Source organism: Rhinolophus sinicus, linkage group LG03 (genome assembly GCF_036562045.2).
Source record: "Rhinolophus sinicus isolate RSC01 linkage group LG03, ASM3656204v1, whole genome shotgun sequence".
Taxonomy (NCBI): Eukaryota; Metazoa; Chordata; class Mammalia; order Chiroptera; family Rhinolophidae; genus Rhinolophus; species Rhinolophus sinicus.
Genome location: NC_133753.1, coordinates 149,021,698 through 149,043,803, shown reverse-complemented (window position 1 = coordinate 149,043,803; position 22,106 = coordinate 149,021,698). Strand labels below are relative to the sequence as shown.

Here is a 22,106-nt window from a genome sequence, read left to right as displayed (position 1 = left end):
GTGAAACACAAGCAAGGGACTAACCACAAAGTTGAGATTCTGTTTTTTAACATGCCCGTCAGGCGATTCTGGTGCTCAGCCTGATATAGGAATCATTGGCCTTCAGTATCATGGAATGGATCACTGATAAAAGCTGGGAGGGGCAGCCAGTGCGAGCATTCCATCATATTACAGAAGAAATATCTTAGCTATTGTGAATAATGCTGCAATAAACATAGTGGTACATATATCTTTATGAATAAGTGTTTTCAAAATTTTTTAGGTAGACACCCAGAAGAAGGATTGCTGGGTCATATGGTAGCTCTGAATTTTTTGAGGAACCTCCAGATAAGAACCATATGATTTCACTCATATCTGGGATATAAAACAAAAGGCAACAAATGGACAAACAAAACAAACAAACTCATAGATACAGACAACAGAATAGTGGTTACTAGAGGGAAAGGGGAAGATGAAGAAGGTAAGGGGGTCAAAATATGGTGACAGAAGGATACTAGATTTTGAGCACACAGTAGAGTATACAGATGTCTTATTATAAAGTTGTCCATCTGAAACTTATATAATGTTATTAACCAATGTTACCACCAATAAATTTAACTCAAAAAAGGAAAACTAAACATTCTGAACTTCAAAATTAAAAACTTTGTACTTCAATGGACACTATCAAGAAAGTGGAAAAACCCACAGAATGGGAGAAACATTTTGCAAATCATATATCTGAGGAGGGTCTTGTATCTAGACTATATAAAGAACCCTTAAAACTTAATAGTAAAAATACAAACAATCCAAATTTTTAAATGGGCAAAAGTTACAAGTGGACATTTCTCCGAAGAAGATATACAAGTGATGTACAAGGGAAACACTCCCACAGGCACATGCCTCCCTATAGATTCTAGAGGTGATGACCTAAGCCCTCAGTTACATTCTACCTTTCAGTCCCATATCTCCATCTGGTTTTCTCCCTCTGGATATCCCACCGATCTAAACTTAACACCTCAAACCCAACCTATCAAAAATGGCATTCCTTATATTCCTGGTTCTCTCTCCCCATGTTCCCAGCATGCAACCAGGGGTCAAGTTAGAAAGGTTGCATCACTGGTTATTTTTATCTCTTTCTCAAGACCTAATGCAATTGATCACCAAATCTAAATAATTTTATTTTCTGTCTCTCAATCCTCACTGCTGCTTCCTTGGTTCAGACCCCAGCCTCTCAGCTGTTGGCCAAACAGCACCCCAACCAGCCTTGTGCCTCAGCTTTCACTGCCTTGTTCTAAGCTGTAGCCCAGTGCTAGTGATAGCCCTGGCACAGAGCTGGCAATCATTGAATATTAGCTGAATAAATAGCTAAATAAAAGGAAGAAGAAAAATAAGATATTAGAAGTTGTAATATGACAGTAAATGAGGCATGACATTAATAATCATGAAATTAATGGCACAAATATTAGAGATGAAACATAAAATGGGTGCTGGAATTGTAAATAGTAAGCAACCTGAGAAATTATAAAGAAACAATCATGTTGGACAAACATGAATTATGGTGAAAACTGCATCAGATATGTTATGCATTTGATATTGTGAATTATCTTCGTTACATTGTGTTATGAAAACATCCTTGTACAATTGGGGCAACTGACCTATCTGAACATATACTGCCATGAAAAGAGACATGAATAATGGAAATGACAGGAAATATACAAACTTCAAGGACAACATTGCCCTTCTGTATGAGAATCTTTAAAACCTATACAAGTGATTAAACCATTATATAGTCAGGGCTTTAAGACTGAAAATTTTTATTCCTCCCATTTCATTGGTTGTGAAAGGGATAAAATTCTCTGTACCCTCCACCCGCACCACCATTTTCCATTTTTGGCCCAAGATTATGGGACAAGATTTGTCTAAAATACATGACTCTGTAAAAAATGGTGAATTACATGGAGACACTCACCCAAAGCCTATAGCCACCCAGTAGTTTCTGACCCCCTGATGGGGCCCCACCATGGGTAGGATGTCAGGAGAATAGGTGATTGGACCGTTGACGATATTGATGATGTCAGCCTTTTTCAAGACTGGAACCATTTCCATGGCCGCTTCGACATGTTCCATAATGCGGTCTAGATCAGACTCAAAGAGCTCCTTTCCAAAACCTGAAAGGACATGCCATTGTGATCAGGATGCCACAGCTGCTCTGACAAATTACTCTAAAGGTTTCAGTATTTAATCCAATCACAATTTAAAAAGAACGAATAACAATTATTTGGTTTGTCAAGAGAGACCTTTTTTCCTTCAAATAACCATAAAAGTCTACTTCATCCTTCCAGGTGAGGGCAAGTGGGAGTTTACAAAGTCATGTCAGGTCACTGGGGATAAGTGGCAAACTACTCTAGGGGCTGGGATGATGGATTCTAGACCCCTTTTAACTCTCAGTAGGGAAGGAATGGCATGGAAACCTCCTTCCCCACGCCCGCTCCCAGACACATGTGAGGGGCAGAGTTCTGTGAAAAGAGTCAGAGCCTCAGTGTACAATCATCTTCTCAGCCCTAAAAGGCATTATGATTGAAGGCAGGGCCACAGACAAACTTCTAAAAGAACGTGTCCACCAGTACAGGTGATTTCCTCACAAAGCAGTGGCCAGTTTCTTCTCGCTCCTCTCATGAACTGCACGTTGGGTCAGTGGTAGGGAGGCCTGCAGATCACCAGGATTGGGCCAGGACACGTGGGTGCTCAGGGCCAGCCAATAACCTGGCTCCCTGTCTGACTGGAATTATTTAAATATGTGTTCAACATTTCTTTGGAGGAGAGGCTGCCAACATGGGGGAAGAGCAGAGGGGAAGGCTCCCAGGTGGCAGATCAGCACTTCCTCTGGGATTAGGAGCTATTCCGCTCAGGCCCAAGTCAGCAGAACTAAAACCCTCAGCTAACTGGCCCGACTTCGGTGGAAGGCACTTGAATAATCACTTGTTGTGCCATGGGCATAGGTGTTCGAGGAGGAGTAGGAAGGAGGGACTCATTCCCGATCCCAAATAGCTTATGAAAGTGTGATTCTAGAAAGCACAATTTCCTCCATCTCATTATATTCCCTATAACATTTCAGTGTCCCGATGACATTTTAGCTCCTTTTATAGAGCTAAACCTTGAGGTACTTCATTAGGTGACCCAATCTTTAATCTGGCACTGTAGAAACATTTCGTGAAAAACAAAAACAGGTCCTTCGCCCTTACAAAACTTGAAACTACGGTACCTCCTGCTTTCCCACGTCCACTTATGTGGTAGGGGAGGGCTTCAGTGTGCAGTCCCAACCTACCTTGCTCTTTGATAGACTCTGAGGCTTTCATTCTTAGTAGGCTGGATATCCTGTCTCTGATACCTGTCGTGTTTCCAACTGCTCAAGCACAATAGCAACTACACCCAAATTTGGAATCTCGACTCAGCAGGCAGGGGCGTAAGGAAAGATTGAGGACGGAGGAGGTTCATGTGGGCAGGTAAAAATTACCTGGAGTCTCCCAAAGCAGAGGGGAGCATGTTTCTTCAGCGTCTCCACCACTACCTGTCTCTTCTCTCTTTACTCCCTGCTGTGATCGTTCAACCAGATAAGAGAACAAAGCTTACCTCAAACTGCGCACCTCCAATGCCCCAGGTATTTGATAGTCTAGTATTATGGTGTCATCTTATTCTATGCCAGCCACTAGCCACAGGGAGGATAAAATATACATATGTGACCTGCACACACTTTCATTTGCTGAACCCACCTGGAGGGACTCCACTGGTGACCCACGAGTCCTGAACTTTCATTTTCTCCTGACTTTCATATGGGCCAAACAAAAGCCCATCCCTTTCCTGTCGGAGGTAATAAGATCCTTCCAGGTCACGGAGCACAGGGAGTTCTCGTTTCAAAGCTTTCACTTCAGGGATAGTCGATGTAACAACGTATTGATGCTGAACCGGAATGAGAGGATGCTCTAGTCCAACCATCTTACCTACTTCACGAGCCCAAAATCCTTAAATAAAAAATCATTTTTAAATGTCACCACATATATAAACATACTACATCTGACACTGATAGTAGCAATTTATTTGAAAATAAAATAGAAGACTTCAGTACCAACGGCAAAGTCTAAAGGATGTCATAACAACTTTAAATTTTTTGTCATTGCAAAATTGAATGGTGGAAGAGAAGACAAAATTTTACATTGCCTCAAAGTTTTAAAGATAATTCTTTAATCTAACAGAACTTCATTCTTAAAAAAGTATTTTGCTCATAAGCAAAGGTGGGCAGGAAAAAAACAAAATATTTGAAGGAAAAAATAACTCAAATATGTAAAATGTACAAACGTGGATAAGAAAGACAGTAATGAACTGACCGTATTTGTAGAACAGGGACGATCAGGCAATGGAAGAGGTCCCTATTTTGATGTGACCAACATAATACATCGTAATCGTGTATAAAGCCCTGCAAGTCAGTCTCTTTGTTCCTCAGGCCTTGCTCTCCCTAAATTGTTAATGCCTAAAACTCCACAAGTACAGAATTGCTCTGCTAACTTAAAATTTGAAAATGTATATACTTTGGAAGAGATAGCACATTCAGTTTTCTCTGTTATTTTAAAATTTTAGTTTAAATATGATTGTAAGATCCTTTCCTGCAACAGTCATGAAGGCACCAGGAGTCCAGAGCAGGAGATGCCAGAGCCTAGGGGAGAGGGTTCATAAACAGTGGGGTTCCCACAACCAGTGTTTCTCACCTGACAGTGCACCTGGGGACTGTCTTATTGGTAGGAACAAATGTTATTTTTTTCCTTTGCAAAAGATAAAAGCAGATAATTTGTGGCTGAAAGTATCCTGGATTCTCCCCCAGGTAACTCTTCAGTGTACAGATTAGAGCAAAAGTCTAGAGAGGGAAAGAGACCTGCCCAAGGAATCGTCACATTTTATTGGTTGTCTTGCTACAGAAAGACTTTATTTTAAAAATCCAAGACTCTTTGATTCTAAAAGGTATTTTAGAATCTAAAATGACAAAAATGATTATTTGTCAGGGATGTGGGTTTGCCTAACCTACCCCTGGATTATTTGGGGGGAGGAGGTTCTCTGTGCTTATTTACTTCATAACAATTTTGAGTAATCATTCAAATGATTATGGAATATTACTAAACTTATTTCTTTCGAGGTTTCACTCTAAATATTTAACTATTTCTGTTTCTGCTTTTTTCCCCCCAGAATCTAATAAGAAGTTCTGAATTCTCTGTCATTATGAAGCTCAGAGCTAGACACAGAATCGTCAGTCATGAGTCAGTCTGGGAACCCAGATTATGTACTCTTATGTGCCATAGTTTATTTCTATTTAACCATCTAAACATCACTCTTGTGTTCTGTTGTTACGTTTTGGTGTAACAACTAAGTTGGTCACACTTGTATAATAGCCCCAGAAATGGGTGCCCACTTGCGAACCAAAATTTTTACCTATAGGCATTAGAGCTGTTTGTTGGCCTTTTAATAATTTAGAGACTTAATTTACTTGTGCAGGAAAATGTGAATTACCAGTGTCAGAACTTTGTAGGAAAATATAGTAAAACCACATATTCTAGTTATGTACAGTAGAGGAGCTTCAAAATATAAAAAGCCAAAATCTTTAACCTCGCAATTTAAAGCACTGCAGTACCCTCAATACATTTGTTTCAATTAAAAACATAAATTGAAGAGTAAATTCTGTCCTATTCAAACATATTTATAAATTTGAGTCTAATTGCTTGCTTATTAGTGTACTTCATCATTAAAATAAAGTGGAAATGCATGCTTAAGTATCATATAACTATATTACTTCAAATCCCATGGAAAGCTCTATGCTATTTTACCCCATGCTAGTGGTGTTTGCTGGTATTCTCTCCTTTATATGTCAATCAAGTTAACCTAAATCTAGCCAGGATTACCCTTCAACCCCTGCTAGATCGATCACCCACCCACCAAGTTCAAAGGAAAGAGAGACAAAGTGGAGGAGTCGTGTAAAATCTACCATTATCACCTGAGAAACACTGAAGAGAAGAGTCAATCAAAACGATCATTTGGAAATGGCTTCCATTTTTTAAAAAAATGCAGTGATTAATAGAAACGGATTTAAAATGAAGCATGCAGGTTCATGGACAAGTTTACTTGTACTAGATGATTTATACAGTGGCAATGATGGCTTATATAGTGACATTCTCTGACGCAGAGTATCAGGCAAAATTAAGCAATTCGTTTTGGATGAACACTAGGCTTCAGGTTGGCACCAGTCACATTTCTGATTTACCATATGAGGAACATTCCTAAGTAAAGTTTACAAAGTTATCTCAAGCTTACAGAGTCAACTGGAAATGAGACCAGGCGAAACATTCATCACTATGCAAAGAAAAAGCTTGCGTCATAATAAATAGCACCTGCCCCGTGGCCCCTGAGCTGCACCTGAGGGCAGGGTAGAAGGAAGGTAGAATTAAACAGTTTTTTAAGCAATACCAACGGCAAGCTAGCCTATTGTACACCAAGAGGTCAGGAGTGTCAGAAACTGTTCCTCAGCTCTGCTTGCTCAAGAGTAAAGTCACTTTATTCTCTTTCCTGTAGAAACACCTACATACTAGAGTTTCTCAAAAGATATTTTGCAGACCATCTGGTACAGACCGTTTAGTACCTGGAGTACTGTTTAAAATACAGCTTCCCACCCAGACCATCTGAATTAGAATCTTTTTGACGTCTGGGACACTTCCCACATTGATTTTTATGCACACCAGCTTGAGAACTAAGCTCTTTGGAAAGTCATTTTACCAGCAGAATGGGTGCTGGATGACTACAGAGCAAATAAAACGAGTTGGGTAATCTTAAGCCCGATGCCAAGAAGCTATGGCAACCTGATGTTATTGCCTCCCAGACCAGGGCATAGACTTTCAAGGAAAGAACGATAATAATCATAATACTAATCATAGTTATAATCATAATACTTAATTTTTTAGTGTTTTCTATGTAGTAAACCCTGTTCTGTTGCCTTATTAGCTCATTTACTCATCATAATAACTTTATGAGATGGGCACTATTAGCTCCATTTTACAAATGAGTAATTTGCCCAGGTCACATGGTTGGCAATACATGTATTTCTGGTCGAGAAAGCCCCACTGCACTGGACAATGCTGGAGACACATCAGCAAATGGACGTATTTTTTACTTTTAGACTTTCCTTTTCATGCATATCCTAAAGACTCAACAGCCTTCTTTTACGATTCCACATAAAGAAACTTCTGGCAGTTTATGGCACAATTGAGTAGATAATAGTGGCCTTTACATCTTTTATACTTTGGTTATATTTCCAAGTCTATATGCTGGCTACTTTAAATTTCAGAACTGGCCTGAGGACTTCGCCTGAATTTATGGAGCATTCTGGTCTCACTGAGTAACTATGGGAAACATTGCACCAGACGTACATTCTCAAATCATGTTGCATGATGCCTTCTGCAGACGGTTGCTTTTATTCATAAAACGGATTTTTGTTAGCTTTAATTCTAGAAGAGGGCATATCTGAACCTTTGCCCACAATTACTGAGGCTTATCATTTGGAGAGCTTTTATACTTTAAGTTTTTTTTCAAAACAGACTTACAATTAATTAAACACACACTGCTCCACACCTTTCATGGACTACCAATATGTAATCAGTTAGATTTTCTCCAGTAACGTTTTCCCAATGGAAGACAAGAGATGGAGGAGAAAAAGAGAAAAAAGATAGATATGGGCCCGAGATATGATCTGAATGAGATAAAGAATTGATGCGATATACAGATGATGTATTATAAAATTGTACACCTGAAACTTATATAATGTTATTAACCAATGCAACCTCAATAAATTTAACTAAAAAGAATTGAGACCACATAGTTCTTCATACAACTCTCAACAAGGAGCTGCCTGGGGTTACAGAGAACTGAGGATGGGAAAGGGAGTAGAAGTGGCTGGGTAAGAGGCTTCAGGAACAAAGACTACAGAAGAATGTCCTGGGCAACAGCTTTCCTGGTGATGACCTGGAAAAACAAATCCCAGACATTAGGTAGCCATTGTGGCTGTGCGTTTACCACTCCACACGGGCCACACTGTCAAACTAAATCCAAAGACTTGTTTTCCCAGGCCAGCACCAGAAGAGCTGTTTTCTAGGACCTCCTACCATTGACCTCTGCTGCCCTGATCACCCCACAAAATTTCACAGTTGCATAAACTATGTACTTCATCGGGTAACCAAAGTCCTGGGTTTAGGTCAGATCTCTTTGGAAAGAATTCTTTCTCTTCAGTGATTCCTTGTTCTTCACAGTTTGTGGTTTAGGAAAAGAGGTATTACAATGGCAATGAACTATGCAAACAAAATTTTATACATTTTAGGAAAACAATGGATAATTGTGTTAAATTAAGGTTTTCTGCATTATTTCTCAAAATATCAGTTGGGAATGTGTGTCTGCCTGAAGCACTGTGTTGAGAAAAATGGTGGGGTTCGTCCAAGCTCATCTGAAATGAGTGCAGTGATCAGTTAGCCATGTCTGCCATGAGTGCTGATATGGAAGTCAGGTTATGTTGGTTTAGTATTTGCTATCACTGTGAATACTGTAAAATGTTTTAGGGGCTGAAAACGTGAGACAAAAAATCCTTGCTACTTGGGAAAGAAAGATGACTGATTTAATTGTCTTAGATATTCTAGCAGAATCTAGACCAGGGAAGCCCAACGACAGTGAGAGGCAGTGGATATCAGATGGCGGTTGTGGAGGGGTGGGGACAAGTGAAGTTCAAAAAGAAAGCAATATTTTATGCCTTTACTTTTATTTTTTAGGCAAGTCATTTTATATTACTGTATTTTGAATTTAAACTGATATCAAAGAAGGCATGAGATTTTGATGCTTTTCAAATGGGGAACATGGGCTAGGAAGATTCAGAAGTACTCATTTAGACTCTTAAATATTGAAGACATGGCTTTTTCTAGAACCACTAAAAGTGTTTCATTAAAAAAATAATGTCAATCAATCAAAGTTACGATTTAGAAGAAAGAATCTTAAGGGTCCATGTTTCTAGTATATACTCACAGCATACTATTTGATCTGATAAATAATAAAGATTGTTTTCACTGTATCATTTAAGAACAGACCACAAGAAAATCAGTTACTGCCTCATGTTTATTTTAGGTTTTAAATTAACCACTATGAACTACTGGTGAATATGTAAAGTATTAGTCCAGTTTAGACTGCATAAGCATTTCACTTGCACAGGAATTCATTTTTATATGTGTGACAGTTGAAAATGACTTCACAGGCAAATGACCTGTTAGAAAGTGTATTAACTCAAAGATCAAAATATCCAAGTCTAAGCCCTGGCTTTGACATAATTGTGTCACTTTGCCAAGTGGCATGACCTTTCTGGACCTTGGTCTCCACAAATGGAAAATGAGTGGATTTTTAGATTATCTCAAATATCCCTTTTTGGGTCACTACTCTGAGTCTAAATTGTAACAGAGCAACCTAAGAAAAGATTATGAAGTATGTTTAAAATGTTCTGAAAGGAAAAGCGGTATAAGATTTTTTGTTACAGTCAAGTAATCAGAAATGGATGAGAGAGAACACAAATGATTAAATCTGTCTTAAAAAGAACCAAGTTGAGAACAAAGAAGATGCTTATGAATGTGAACACTAGAATTTGGTTATTAGTATAAAAAAAGTGTGAACATAGAAAGGAAAAGTAAGTATAATTTGGGAAAACATGATCTGGAGCAGAATAAAATGGAACATGAAGAAGAATGCTAACTTTCTATATAGATAACCAAAGACAGAGTGATACCTCACACACTAAAAGCAAAGTGATGGAGCGAGAGCTTTGAAGCTTAGAAACAGTCGTAATGTTCACCGTGGGAGCATCACAGTGTTTCCTAACAATGTTCACAGTATAAAACATTACTTTATAGCATAATATCTTATTTCTTTGCCACTTGAAAAACCCAACTAAAAAAAAAAAGATATGACACTTACCTGCAGCGTTCACAATTCTATTTGCTCTCATAGATCCCTGTGGTGTTTCAACATCCCATGTTCCATCTGACCTGGCTTTCAGAGAAGTCACTGGTGCAGGATATTTCAAAAGGGCACCATATTTCCTAGCCCCAGCAGCCAAGGCCATAGTTAGAGAGTAAGGATCAATGTGACCATCTCCAGGATTATACAGTCCAGCTAAAATCTAAATCAATCATAAAAGAGTCAATATTCATAGGAATATGTACTTATTATTCAGTGTAACTAACATCCTGCCAGCAAATGTTTAATAAAACTGTACTTTAAAAGTGCACTGGGGCATCAGATTGATCAGTCTACACTTCTTTTTGCTGTATCAAAGCTCAGACCTAGGGAGGACTCACAGTGAGAATTAAGTAGACAGGCTATTTAATAGAGCCCTGTAATTGTCTCCAATATCCATTCTCTCCTCCCCACTAGCAATGAAAACTGAATGTTTATTTAGATACATAGCCACTAAGAACAATGAGTTTCCAATATTTGGCAGCTATTAGTTCTAACTGATAGCAAAAATTAGTACTAAGTTCTGGTCAATGAAATGCAAATGAAAGTGCCATGTGGTAGTTTCCACAAATCATTATAAAAAGACAACTGGCATATGCTCTTGTCCCTTCTTTCATCCTGCTGTCTGGAATGAAGACATGATGGCTGGAGCCCTAGCTGCCACCTTAGAAAAAGAAGATAAGAGTCACACTCTAGGAAGACAGCAATGATTTGGAAGGTGACTGGGTCCCTGAAGTCTTCATGGAAGAGCCAACATTCAAATCCGGACTGTCTAAGTGAAAGAGAAATAAACTTCTATCTTGTTTAAATATTATTTTGGTTTCTGACATTTGCAGTCAAATCTCATACTAACCTATCAATTATTTATATTTAATTATTTAATAGTGTTAATAAATTATATATATACACACACACACTCATATACATATATATACATATATATATATATGGTGTCAGGAAAATGTATACTTGATTAAGTCACTCAGCAATTAATTCTTGAATACCTACTGGGGCTTGAGGCTAGGTACTGTGAGGGAAACAAAGAAGAATGAAACTCAGATGAAACAAGGAGTGTTCACTGTGAAGTAGTATCATTAAGTCTTATTCATTTCAGCAAAAATCTATTGAGCACCAAGTATGAGCAACGAGCTTTTGTCAACCTTTTTTCTGCATCTATTGAAATGACTGTCTGTTTTTGTCTTTTATTTTATTCATGTGGTATACTGCATTGATTGATTTTCAGATGTTAAACCAACCCTGCATTCCTGGGATAAATTCCACTTGTTCATGCTGCACAATCCTTTTTATGTGTTGCGGAATCCAGTTTGCTAGTATTTCATTGAGGATTTTTTGCATCAATATTCATAAAGGATACCTGTCTTTTCTCTCTATAAGACTTCTTTTCTTGTGATGTCTTTGTCTTTTTGGTAGTCAGTAATACTGACTTCATAGATGAGTAGGAAAGGGCTCACTTTTCTTCTATTTTTGGAAGAGTTTATGAAAGATTAATATTAATTCTTCTTTAAATGTCTGGTAGAATTCACAAGTGAAGCCATCTCGGCCTGGGCTTTTCTTTGTGGAAAGTTTCTGATTACTAATCCAACCTCTTGATATAGGTTTAGTTTAAGAGACTTTCTATTTTAACGGAATTCATATTACTGTAGCCTTCCAAATGTCACATTGATGTTTTATAATGGCTGTATCATTACTACAGTGATCCTCCATCTATTTGATTTGGCACCCTGCCCCACAGCCAGAGAATACCTTTCCCAGATGTTTCCATTGCCTAATGCCCTTGAGAAAAATCTGTGATGGTGAGGAGTTCCCACAAAGCATTCCAAGATTGACACATAAAGATATAAGCATATCCTTACTAGTAATGGTGATGGAATTTCAATGCAGACAATGCAATGCCACACTCCTCTGCCATCACACTGGCATCACACAAAACAATGACAAGAGTGTACCAGCAGCCTGTAGACTCACAAGGGCAAACAACTGCAGCACCCAAATCAATGACACAAACCCTCAGGGATCAGAGATACTGCAGTAGTTACCAGGGAGAAACATAAGCCTCTGCTTCCCTGAACAGCCCCACCTGGTACCCTTAGGTGGTACACGTAAAGGAGTCAGAGAGCCTGGGTTCAAATCTCTGCTTCAGCTCTTTCTAGCTGGATGAGCTTGGGTCTACTATGCAAACTACCTAAGCTGCAATTTCCTGTTTATATAGTATTATATATACCTTATATCATTATTATTATTGTGAAGATTAAATGAGATTATGCATATAATCTTAGCACAGTACCTGGTACATAAATATGTGCTGTAGTGTTATGTAGTATAGTGCTAGTCATTGCTACTACTATGCAAATTGGATTATCACCTAGCAAAAAAAAAAAAGATACTAAATTCCCAAGTGGATTCTCTCAGACAACTTTGGTTGAAACTAGATCAATACCTGGCATAGATCCTGTCAGGGAAGTATAGTTATGAGCTAGATGATATTTGTGTAGCAATATAGTATGGTACTTCTACATTTGATTTTGTAAAAATGTTAATAAAATAGTCTTTCCACACAGATATTTATCATACCAGGTTATTTTTCTCTTTGTAGTTTGCAAACAGAAGTTTTATGTGTGGAAAACCTTAGATCTGGGGGACAGTAATAAAAAGGTATTGAAAATGTTTCCTCAGTTGTCATAGGTGGAAAACTAACAAGCATTTTTCATTACCTTTTCATGTTTCATTTAGCTTACATAATAGCCCACCTTGTAACTTAACCAAATTCCAGCATTAATCATCTGATTTTGCCATTCAAAATGTGTGCACAAAGTTTTTTCTATTCTTAACATTTTACAACAATATTTTCTAACCTTAATTCAAGTCAACAAATGGTGAAAATGCCCTTAAGATAAGTACCTTATTCATGTTGAGTAAAGGGAACATCTCTTGAATTTTTTCAGGTTCAATAATATACTGTTCTGTTGCATGCCAGCCAGTCCGAGTCATTTGATATTTAAATTCATCTACCCTTACAGGAGTTGTAGCAATTCTGATACTACCTGGCTGATGGAATCCCACCACCTGTGACAATAATGCCAAAAAATCACATTTAAAAAATCATTATTTGGCACTCAAACATGGTTCTTCTCCAGCACAAGGAAAATACAGATGTATAAGAAAATATATTTACTATGCAGTGAAGGAGATAACTATATAAACATATTCACATCTTACAAAAAGACATTCACTCAACAACTATTTACTAAGTGCTTGGTCTGTGCCAGGCACCAAACCCCAGAGATGCTGTTGTGAACAAAAGAGATGAAGACCCTGCCTGGATGGAGTTTACAGCATGCACAGGAAAAGGCAGACAGCTACATGCCTAATTACAATAACATGGAATAGTGTTAACGTACTGAGTGAAAACAATTATGCGAAAAAGAGAAAGACAAAAAATTTGAGGAGGGAATATGAAGAATCAGAATGTTGCAGTGATGAGATTAAGTGTGCACATTCGTTTGACATTTACTGAAGTTCTTCAGTTGGCAAGCACTCAGTTAAGCCCTGGGTGACAGAGATAAAAGCTGTAATCTTGGCCCTCAAGTTGCTCATGGTCTGTAGGGAACAACAATCAGTAAAGCAACAGCCACCATAGAGAGAGATTTGTGTTATAGGAGGGGTGTTTACAAATGTTCTTAGAACCAACATGTGTGCCCTCAGCTTGGCCTGCGTGGCGGGTGGGCAAAGTCAAGGCCGGCTTCTCGATGGGGATGACCTGCGGGAAAGGTGGAGGGTGAATACTGAAATGGAGGACAGAGGGAATGGTGGTTTGGGCAGAGGGCCCAGCACATTCCAGAACTATAAGTAATTAAGAATAGCTGAAGCATCTGAGAGGAGCAAAGAGTGGCAAAAGAAAATGTGGAAAGGCAGCCAGGGCTCCTCCTCCGGCCTTTGTCCTGTAGCCTGTGGGGAGACTTTTGACGGTTTCAGGCGAAGGAAATGGCATGAATAATTTAAGTAGACTTCAGTCTTAGCCTATGAATATTGCTTACCTGCTACTTTATTTTGAGAGTACTAATAAACATGAGAAGACATAAAAATAAAAGTGAGGCGATTGTGGTGAAGTACTTCTCAGCCATGTGACAATCTGGCACGCACTGGTGTCAGACCCTTTGGAATCCAATGGCTGAAAGGCTCTAATTTCTTAGTTTCTAGATATAGTAACTAACTAAAACTATTTTTGAAAGATGCCGCTTTTTATTTTTTTCTTCATTAAAAAAATCAAGAAGAGCAGGGCAATACACTTCAAGAAATTAAATCAATTGTAGAGCAAACTTTAGAGGTCCTTACCTTAAATTCTCACCCAGTTTCCTACCACATTAAACATTTCACATGCCATTGATGTCACTACACACAGCTCTACATGATGACATCAAAATCCTTCAGAGATCTTACATATTTTGAGAAACTGACCTAAAAGACAATTTCAAGTTAAATGCATTTACCTGTCCAGTTTCTTCTTCCAGTTTCTCATAAAGTTTGATGCTATCATAATGTATTTTCTTCAAGTTTATTCCAGGATGAAAGTAAGTTGTTAAACCTGCCTTAAAAGTGGGGAAGAAAGGAAATACTGAAAAAAAAATTAACATTCTCAAAATGTTGATAGTTTATGTGTGAAGCAGGAGATTTATTGCTAGCAAGAAACGGAGCAGTACCAACCAGTCCTTTGGGATAAGAACACATCAGCACCCATTTGAGCAGGCCAGAGCATAAGGTTTGTGACAGAGCTATAAGAACCAACTTGAACCATATAAGTAAGAGCCATCCAACAAACATATATATTAAGTCCCTAAAAGTTATTAGGAAAAGGATTGTTTGACAGTTCGGAAATCAGATGATTTGATGGGACGTTTAGGAATGCATGCTATTATTAGGGGGACTATGGGGGTGTGGCATACAATGTGGACTCAAACCAGCAAATCACGTTGTTCCCTTAAGGAGACGGACTACGGACTAGTGAAGAGTTTTCCTTGACCCAATCAGTACCATTCCTTTAAATGGAACATCCTTCCTGTTCCATTTCCTGAAATTTCCAAAATAAAAGAATCGGAAAATTCCTGGGAAATAGAGCTTGGTGAATTGGTGAACAGATTTTTGTTGTAGCTTAACCTGTTTGATAAGCACATAGATTATATCCCCACAAATATTTACTGATTAAATACCGAATAATTACTCAGGAAAATATATCTAAATATTGGCATGCCAACCCCCCCCCCCTTTTATCTACTCTGGCAGATGCAATTTAGTATCTAGACAAAGAATTCTAAACAATTATATGAAGCAAGTTGTCTCAGTTAAGTGTCTAGGACCCCATTTACAGCTAGTTTATTCTGGAAATCTCATCAGAACACAATCTATTCAAAATAAGTATTTATAAAGTTCGTCTCTGGTTGTGGTGGGCATTTGGTTCTCTTGAACTCAAAAACACCCCATTTAAAGTTCATGTATCATCCTTTATGGACCAGAATCCTTAGACTTCTATCAAGTATTTGTTCAAGCATTTGGATATATGTACAGCTACTTATTTCAAAAAACTTCCTGGCCCAGCTTATAGGACCTCTCCTAGGACGGCTCCATTATGACGGAACTGCAATCAGGCTCCTTACCTTTCAGCCAAACACCCCACTCCCTTTTATAAGCTTGGCATCTAGTGTGCATGTGAACTTTTCCAGCTCAATAACAGAGAATCCCTGGACTTCAGGTATCTGCTAGAGAACCCAACTTTGTCTCCCGTGTATCTCCCGTCAGTTGAGAAAACTGATATTCATGAGCACTAGCCTAGGGCGCTGCTCACTACTCACTCTTCTAGACCCTGTAATCCTGGCCTAAGCCAGACCCCCAGAAAGCTGTATGCTGTGCATACTGTATCAGTCCTCTTCTTCCCCAACCCAGAAGACTATATTCATAGGATGAGTTAGTGATCTTTCATCTGAAAGAGTCACCTGGGTTAGTTTTTGTAAAACTGTTATTCCAAACATTTAGTCAAATGTCCTTTGTTTAGGAAACAACTTTTTCTAGGAATTTCTGATCAAGGAAAAGTTAGTCTTCCTCACCAAAATAGTATACTTATTTCCACTGCACAGTTCATCGTACCCTAGTTTCCTAGCTGCTAGGACAGTCAGAAGTTAAGTCCTGAGCTTGATTTTTGCCAGGTACAAAATTATATCATATTATATTATATTATATTATATTATTTATTTATTGTATGCTATATATTTTTTATTCATTGACTTTTTTTTTTTCCTCTGGGTTGAAAACTTGGGCAACCATATCTGTGCTTTTATTATAAGCTATTTGAATATCATGTCTGATGGTACTTATTGTTAATTTCTATGCCAGTCTTGCGGATGTAAGAAAAGTACAACGTTTTTCTGTTCTGGGATTCAGCAAGGTTATATTAAATGGGAAGTCTGAAGAAGGAGAAAACATTGTCCTTAGCCTTCAAGATTTTATGGTCTGATTGAGGTCGTGAAACTCTCATATGTGGACCAATGAAATCAAGAGCATATGATTACGTGCCAGAGCATAGAAAGACATAAGAACTAAAAGAAGAAAAAAATGCTGGAAGGGTCACGGAAGTCTCAAGAAGGACAGCGAAGGGGCTCACCTTTGATTTGAAGAAAGAAAATAGTTACAGTTGGTGGAGAAGATCAAAGAGGGAAGATGAAACAGACATGAATCATCCTTAGGAAGCATAGCCCTTTGAATAAAATGAGAATTTATGAAGCCTTATTGATATTAAATAAATGAATAAGGAGAAGGAGAAGCTCTTCTTTACAGTAGACTGACAATTAATAATGAATTAATGGAAGGAATGATGGAGTTAGAACAATCATCTTCAATAATCTTTCTCCCTTTTTCATGAGGCTCTGCAGCCTCAAAAAGCCCAGTGACTGTCCTCAAGCCACCCTAAATGCCAGTGGCTTCAAATCTTTTATCCATGCACGCACATCCAATTAAAGTTTGAGCATGTCCACTAAAATAGGTATATTTCCTTATTTTCACATGATTTATAAATGTGTATTGACAGAGATTATAAAACACGAAAACTTGAAATAAATATTTTAAGTAATTTTTATTTTGTTTATTGTGTAGAAAAGCTTTTGAATAGTAAACTTATTAATATTTTAGCAAGAGCTATGTGATTCATATATTCTATTACTAAAATATGTGTATTGAATTAGCCTTGGTAAAGCAGCAATTTAAAGGCCTAATTCTGGGTTTGTTTTATTTTGAGACTGTTTCGAATGGCTTTGATAGCTGAAGAAGATACCTGTCATTTATACAAAGACCTAAGTGGGAGAAGTGCACTCTTCTGGCTGTACTCGGCATCTTCACACCACTTCCTCCATCCCAATTAACATCTACAGGAAGGTTTCTGTTGAAATTTGACTATTAATGCTTCATGTTCTCTTGTTCATCAGTTGGTACAAGGTAATTGGAAGTTCTCCATTTTTATATTTTAAATAAAAGGGTACAAATCCCACTGAAATTCCTTATTTGGAAAAACCTTAGATGGGTTAAAAATTTTATCTTTTGCATATATGAAAGTTGTTCTAGGTGACACATGTCATTTTGTCCAGAAAAACCTAGTAATAATGCCAACATTTCCAAACATCCCCTTTTTTAAATGCTCTCTTCCCAATAGGACTATTTTGCAAAAAAACAGTTATTTCTCATTTATTGTATCATCACCCTACTTTGGAAGGATGGACTGCATCTATTTTTTAAATATGTATCTGCTATGTAGAAATGACTGGCAGCCATTTGCATCACTATAAAAGTCACTAAATTTGGGACCTTTTGTAAAAGAAAAACTTTAAGCTTCACAAGTCCTTTAATTGTTATTATGAGATAACCAACAAACCTCTGTGTCGTACAGCACTCTCAAGGTCATTCCCTCTCTCTTTTATCACAAATTATATTATTTAAAGCCCTGTTTCTATAAAATTAATCCCAACAGTGATATCCTATAGCATGTGATTTGCAATATGTCATGATACACTGACGACAGTTACCCACATCCAAGGTGAGGGCTGTTTATAAAGATTAGTAAAGCTTAATTTCTTTCTTATATTTCCAGACAAAAATAAATAGAAAATTCTAATATCATCTCCCTTCATCCCAAATGGATCCTCTTGCATCATTTCTCCTCAAGCCTCTGAAACATCCACTTTCTTACCTTTCCCAGGGGCAGCCTCTCCTGGGGGTCCCATGCTCCAGAATTGCTTCTTACTCAATCCTCTCCCCTTTCCCTCCATCCCTCAAGAAATGCTCCATATTAGTAGTAGTTGTGTGGGGCACTGAAAAAGCAGTCTTGTTAAAATATGGGAAAACCTCAGGATTTTTGGATTTGTGACTCCATTTTGAATACTTATACATTGCAAGCTGTGCCTCCCTCCCTAAGCACCGATGGCCACACTCTCCAGATACATTTAACCTGGAGCACATGTTATACTTCAGTGAAACTGCCTTTATTTTTTGTATTCTGCCCCTTCAGCTGGCTCCCCAGCCTTCCACATTCTCATAATGCTCCAACTATTTCTCTGTGTTAAAAAATCCTCATACATGGGATTTCTTCATGTTGCTCCTCAGAGGGAGGCCTCCTAGACTTGCAAAAAGTCCTAGAATCAGTTTCCTAGAGCAACCCTCTTTTCTTTATTCCTCGGGGGCCAAATAGCATGGCTTCTGATGCCTGACTCCATCTTGAGCTCACCCTGCATGAACGCCATTTTGTAAAGCATAGATAGCATATAGCTTTGTTCACAAACCAGGATAATGCCTTTTTCCACTCACTCTGGTGTCTCTTTGCTTAAGGGAAAATTGTTTTACACAGTTAACATTTAATAAGCTATCATATTAAAAACTTTGCCCACTTTTCTTAAAAGAACTTATGTTAAGGGTATGTTGCCTTTTTTTTTATTATTATTCTTGGGATGTCTATGAGGTAAAATCATAGGGAATCCAGTAATCTATTGTAAAATGCAGGCCACCCAAAACCAATCAAATATAAATGAGCAAATAAGTAATTAAAATATTAAAGAGTGCATCCTCCTTAAGACTCCCCAAGTGTTTAGCGGGTGTAAGCCCTCCCTCTTAGGATAATTCCACTTGCCTAAACTTCCCTCTGACTGCATGCTCTTACTTGGACAGCCTCACAGCCCCCAAATGCACACATTTTCTCTGCTCTTTGAAGTAGCCTCCTGACTCTTCCGCCTCCATCATTCTTTATCCCTTTACCTCACTTGCCCCCTCATGGCACTGATTACTCTCCAACACTCTGTGTTTTCTGTCTGCCCTACGGGAATGTGGCTCCACAACAGGGACTTTGTTTTGTTCATTGCTGTGGCCTCACCTCCTAGAACAGTGCCAGCTTGACACAATATAGGCTTTCTGTAGATATTAGTATTTGTTGGTAGAGGGACTGACTGTCTAGTAAGGAGAAGTTATAGGAGAGCTATAGGAGGAATGCAGGCTTTCTTTTATATGATAGCAAAAAGCTTACATAGAAAGCTTAGTTCAGGGAGGAGAGAAGAGCCGGGAGTGTTGATGGCTTCCGGACCCCCTCTCTCCGGGTTGGAGGAAGCAAGCTGAAGGACACCTGGTGAAACAAAAGACTTGTGTGCCAGTGAAGCTTCTGAAATTACACTCAAGGAGGACCAGGAGCCTGGGCCTCTCTCCCAGACTGAGGTGTGAAAGGGTTGGAGGGAAAGTAAAAGAGGAAGAGGAGCTGGGCTTGGTGCGATTTTCCTGGGATCCTCCATCCAATCTGTGGGGGTGGTCTGACTATGTGACCACTAGGACTCTGAGGCCAACTGGACTTAAATCTGGGCCACACTCTCCCCCAAACTAAGCTGGAGGCAGGCAGCCCTTTCAGTGCTCAAGCCTCCACCTCATACCTTGAGCAGGTTCTGGATGTCAAAAGGCCCCTAAAAGCAGGACTCCCTCTAGTCTCAGCAGAGGAAAGCTAATGACAGACAGGAACGTTACTTATGTACAGAAAATTGAACTAACACTGCCCAACTCATCTGTCAATGGGAATCTGTACCTACAGTCATAAAAACTTCCTCTCCCATCTTTAGCTAACTTCAGAAATAACTGACTTGGCAGTAGGAAAGCAGTGTCAATCACCTCATTCACCGGAGCAGCTTTCCATTTAAGCCCAGTTATTGTGCAGCCCTGGGACGATTGTGTGTACCATAAAATATCAGAATCACTTGGTCATGTGTTTTTACACGAAAACTGGGTCACAGATTCTCAGTCCTCATAGCAAAGTCTTCCTGAAGCCAGGCTGGTATCTCACAGCACAAAAATAAAATCATCACTAAATCAATAAATATACAGGACAACTAAAGCTAGGTAAAGGGAGTGTATATAGGTGAAGGTCTCGGTCATATTCAGGATCGCCCAGCCACTATCCTTCAATACAAAGACTCACATTTACTAAACACTTAGCATGTGTTTAGTTACTTTACACATATTAACTCAATCTTCACAACAATCCTCACAGGTAGGTACTATTAATATTCCCATTTTACACATCAGGAAATGGAAACTTAAGTAAGTTGCTGTAAGTCACCTGGGTAGAAAATCGCAGAGCCAGGATTTATCCAAAAGCCATATGTTCAAGATAAAGACATTACAAATGTTGATCACTGCCTGGAAGTACACCAACCACAGTGGAACTGCACTTTCCCACATAATTGAAGGAAACTCACTCTAAAGAGCTTACAATGGGGAGTTGAGAACGGGAAGGAAACTGATTTCACTAGTGCACAATTCGCACATATGACATTTTTGAGGTGATTTTCTTACTGCGTGCCAGGTAGATCCAGCAGTGAGCTCTGATTTCTCCAGTAGGACCACATCCTTCATCCCCGCTTTGGCTAGGTGATAAGCCAGACTCACACCAACACAGCCACCTCCAATTATCACTGTTTCTGCTTTGTCTTTCCATTTTGTTTCTGCAGATAAGTGTGGGTCATCCTTTCTGGAAGACAATTTTTTTTTTAATGGTAGCTTTACTAGGCTATGGTAGCTATAGTAATTATTATTATTATTATTATTATTTAAGATATCTAAAGCCTGACTTAGGCAATCTGGTTGCAGGAGGGAGGAGGAGGCATTTGAGTCCATTCCATATATTTCTGGTCCATTGTAGATCAATTTAGCTAAAGAACTGAACAGGTGAGTTCTTTTTTCCCCCCAAAGAATCTAGAGAATAATTTTTCTCAGTCTATTTAAGGAACACATTTATAATCATTTTATTCCATGAAAAACCATAATCATCATGAAGTTTCGTGTCCATAAATCTTGGATCACGGCATCCCTCTACTGTTACCAAGGCTGAAGAGAGACAGATGGAGTAAAATGTTCTTCCTCACTTAGCTGCTTCGCATTGTGGACACGTTTCTCTAATTATAATTACTGCTCAGTGGTTTAACATATTTATTTGCATGACAGTCTTCCCAGCTGGATGGTGAGCTTCTCCAAGACATACTGTAAAACGCCGACGTGTAAGTAGCCAAAGGAGGACAATAGAAACACCTGTGTTTGCCGACATACAGACCATCTCTGGATAGATACAGAAGTCACTGTAACTGCCGACTGGGGAAGGGGGTTAGGGTAGGAGAGACTTTGCACCGGGGACCCTTTGATACTGTTTTACTTTGTACTGTTGCGCACGGAAAAGAAAACAGATAAATCAAGAAGAAAACCGAATGCTTATCTCTTAGAGGCGGAAGCGCCCCTCAGCCTGGAGTCTGCCTCAGCCCCTGCACCGCGGGCCTCTGGTGAGGCCGGGCCCCCACTCACCCTTCGCAGCCGCTGACGGAGCGCGGACGGCCGGGCGAGCCCAGCAGTGGGAAGCCCCGCAGTGGGAAGCCCCGCAGTGGGAAGCCCCGCAGCCTCTGCGCGCCCAGGCGGAGCATGGCGAGGCCGAGGCCCGCTGAAGGCGCTGGCACCTGCTCCGAGGCTTGCGGACAGCCTGG

The 22,106-nt window shown here is 39.1% G+C and overlaps 1 protein-coding gene across 3 annotated transcripts in view; it reads right to left on the bottom strand.

Moving 5' to 3' along the window:
- Window positions 1-22,102, bottom strand: part of DMGDH (dimethylglycine dehydrogenase) — a 62,441-nt gene extending 40,339 nt beyond the window's left edge. For 2 of the 3 annotated variants that reach the window (XR_012495069.1, XM_019728178.2), the window contains exons 1-7: window positions 21,931-22,064; window positions 20,932-21,106; window positions 14,562-14,660; window positions 12,973-13,137; window positions 10,012-10,216; window positions 3,750-3,998; window positions 1,949-2,147 (exon numbers count right to left, since the gene is read on the bottom strand). Coding sequence is in view for 2 of the 3 variants with exons in the window: in XM_019728178.2 (XP_019583737.2) it covers window positions 1,949-2,147; window positions 3,750-3,998; window positions 10,012-10,216; window positions 12,973-13,137; window positions 14,562-14,660; window positions 20,932-21,106; window positions 21,931-22,046 (1,208 nt within the window). In the remaining variant the exon portion in view is untranslated. Of the gene's footprint in view, window positions 1-1,948; window positions 2,148-3,749; window positions 3,999-10,011; window positions 10,217-12,972; window positions 13,138-14,561; window positions 14,661-20,931; window positions 21,107-21,930 lie in introns of all 3 variants that reach the window. The other variant, XM_074328801.1, reaches the window with a different exon arrangement.
- Between the last annotated feature and the right edge of the window lie 4 nt (window positions 22,103-22,106).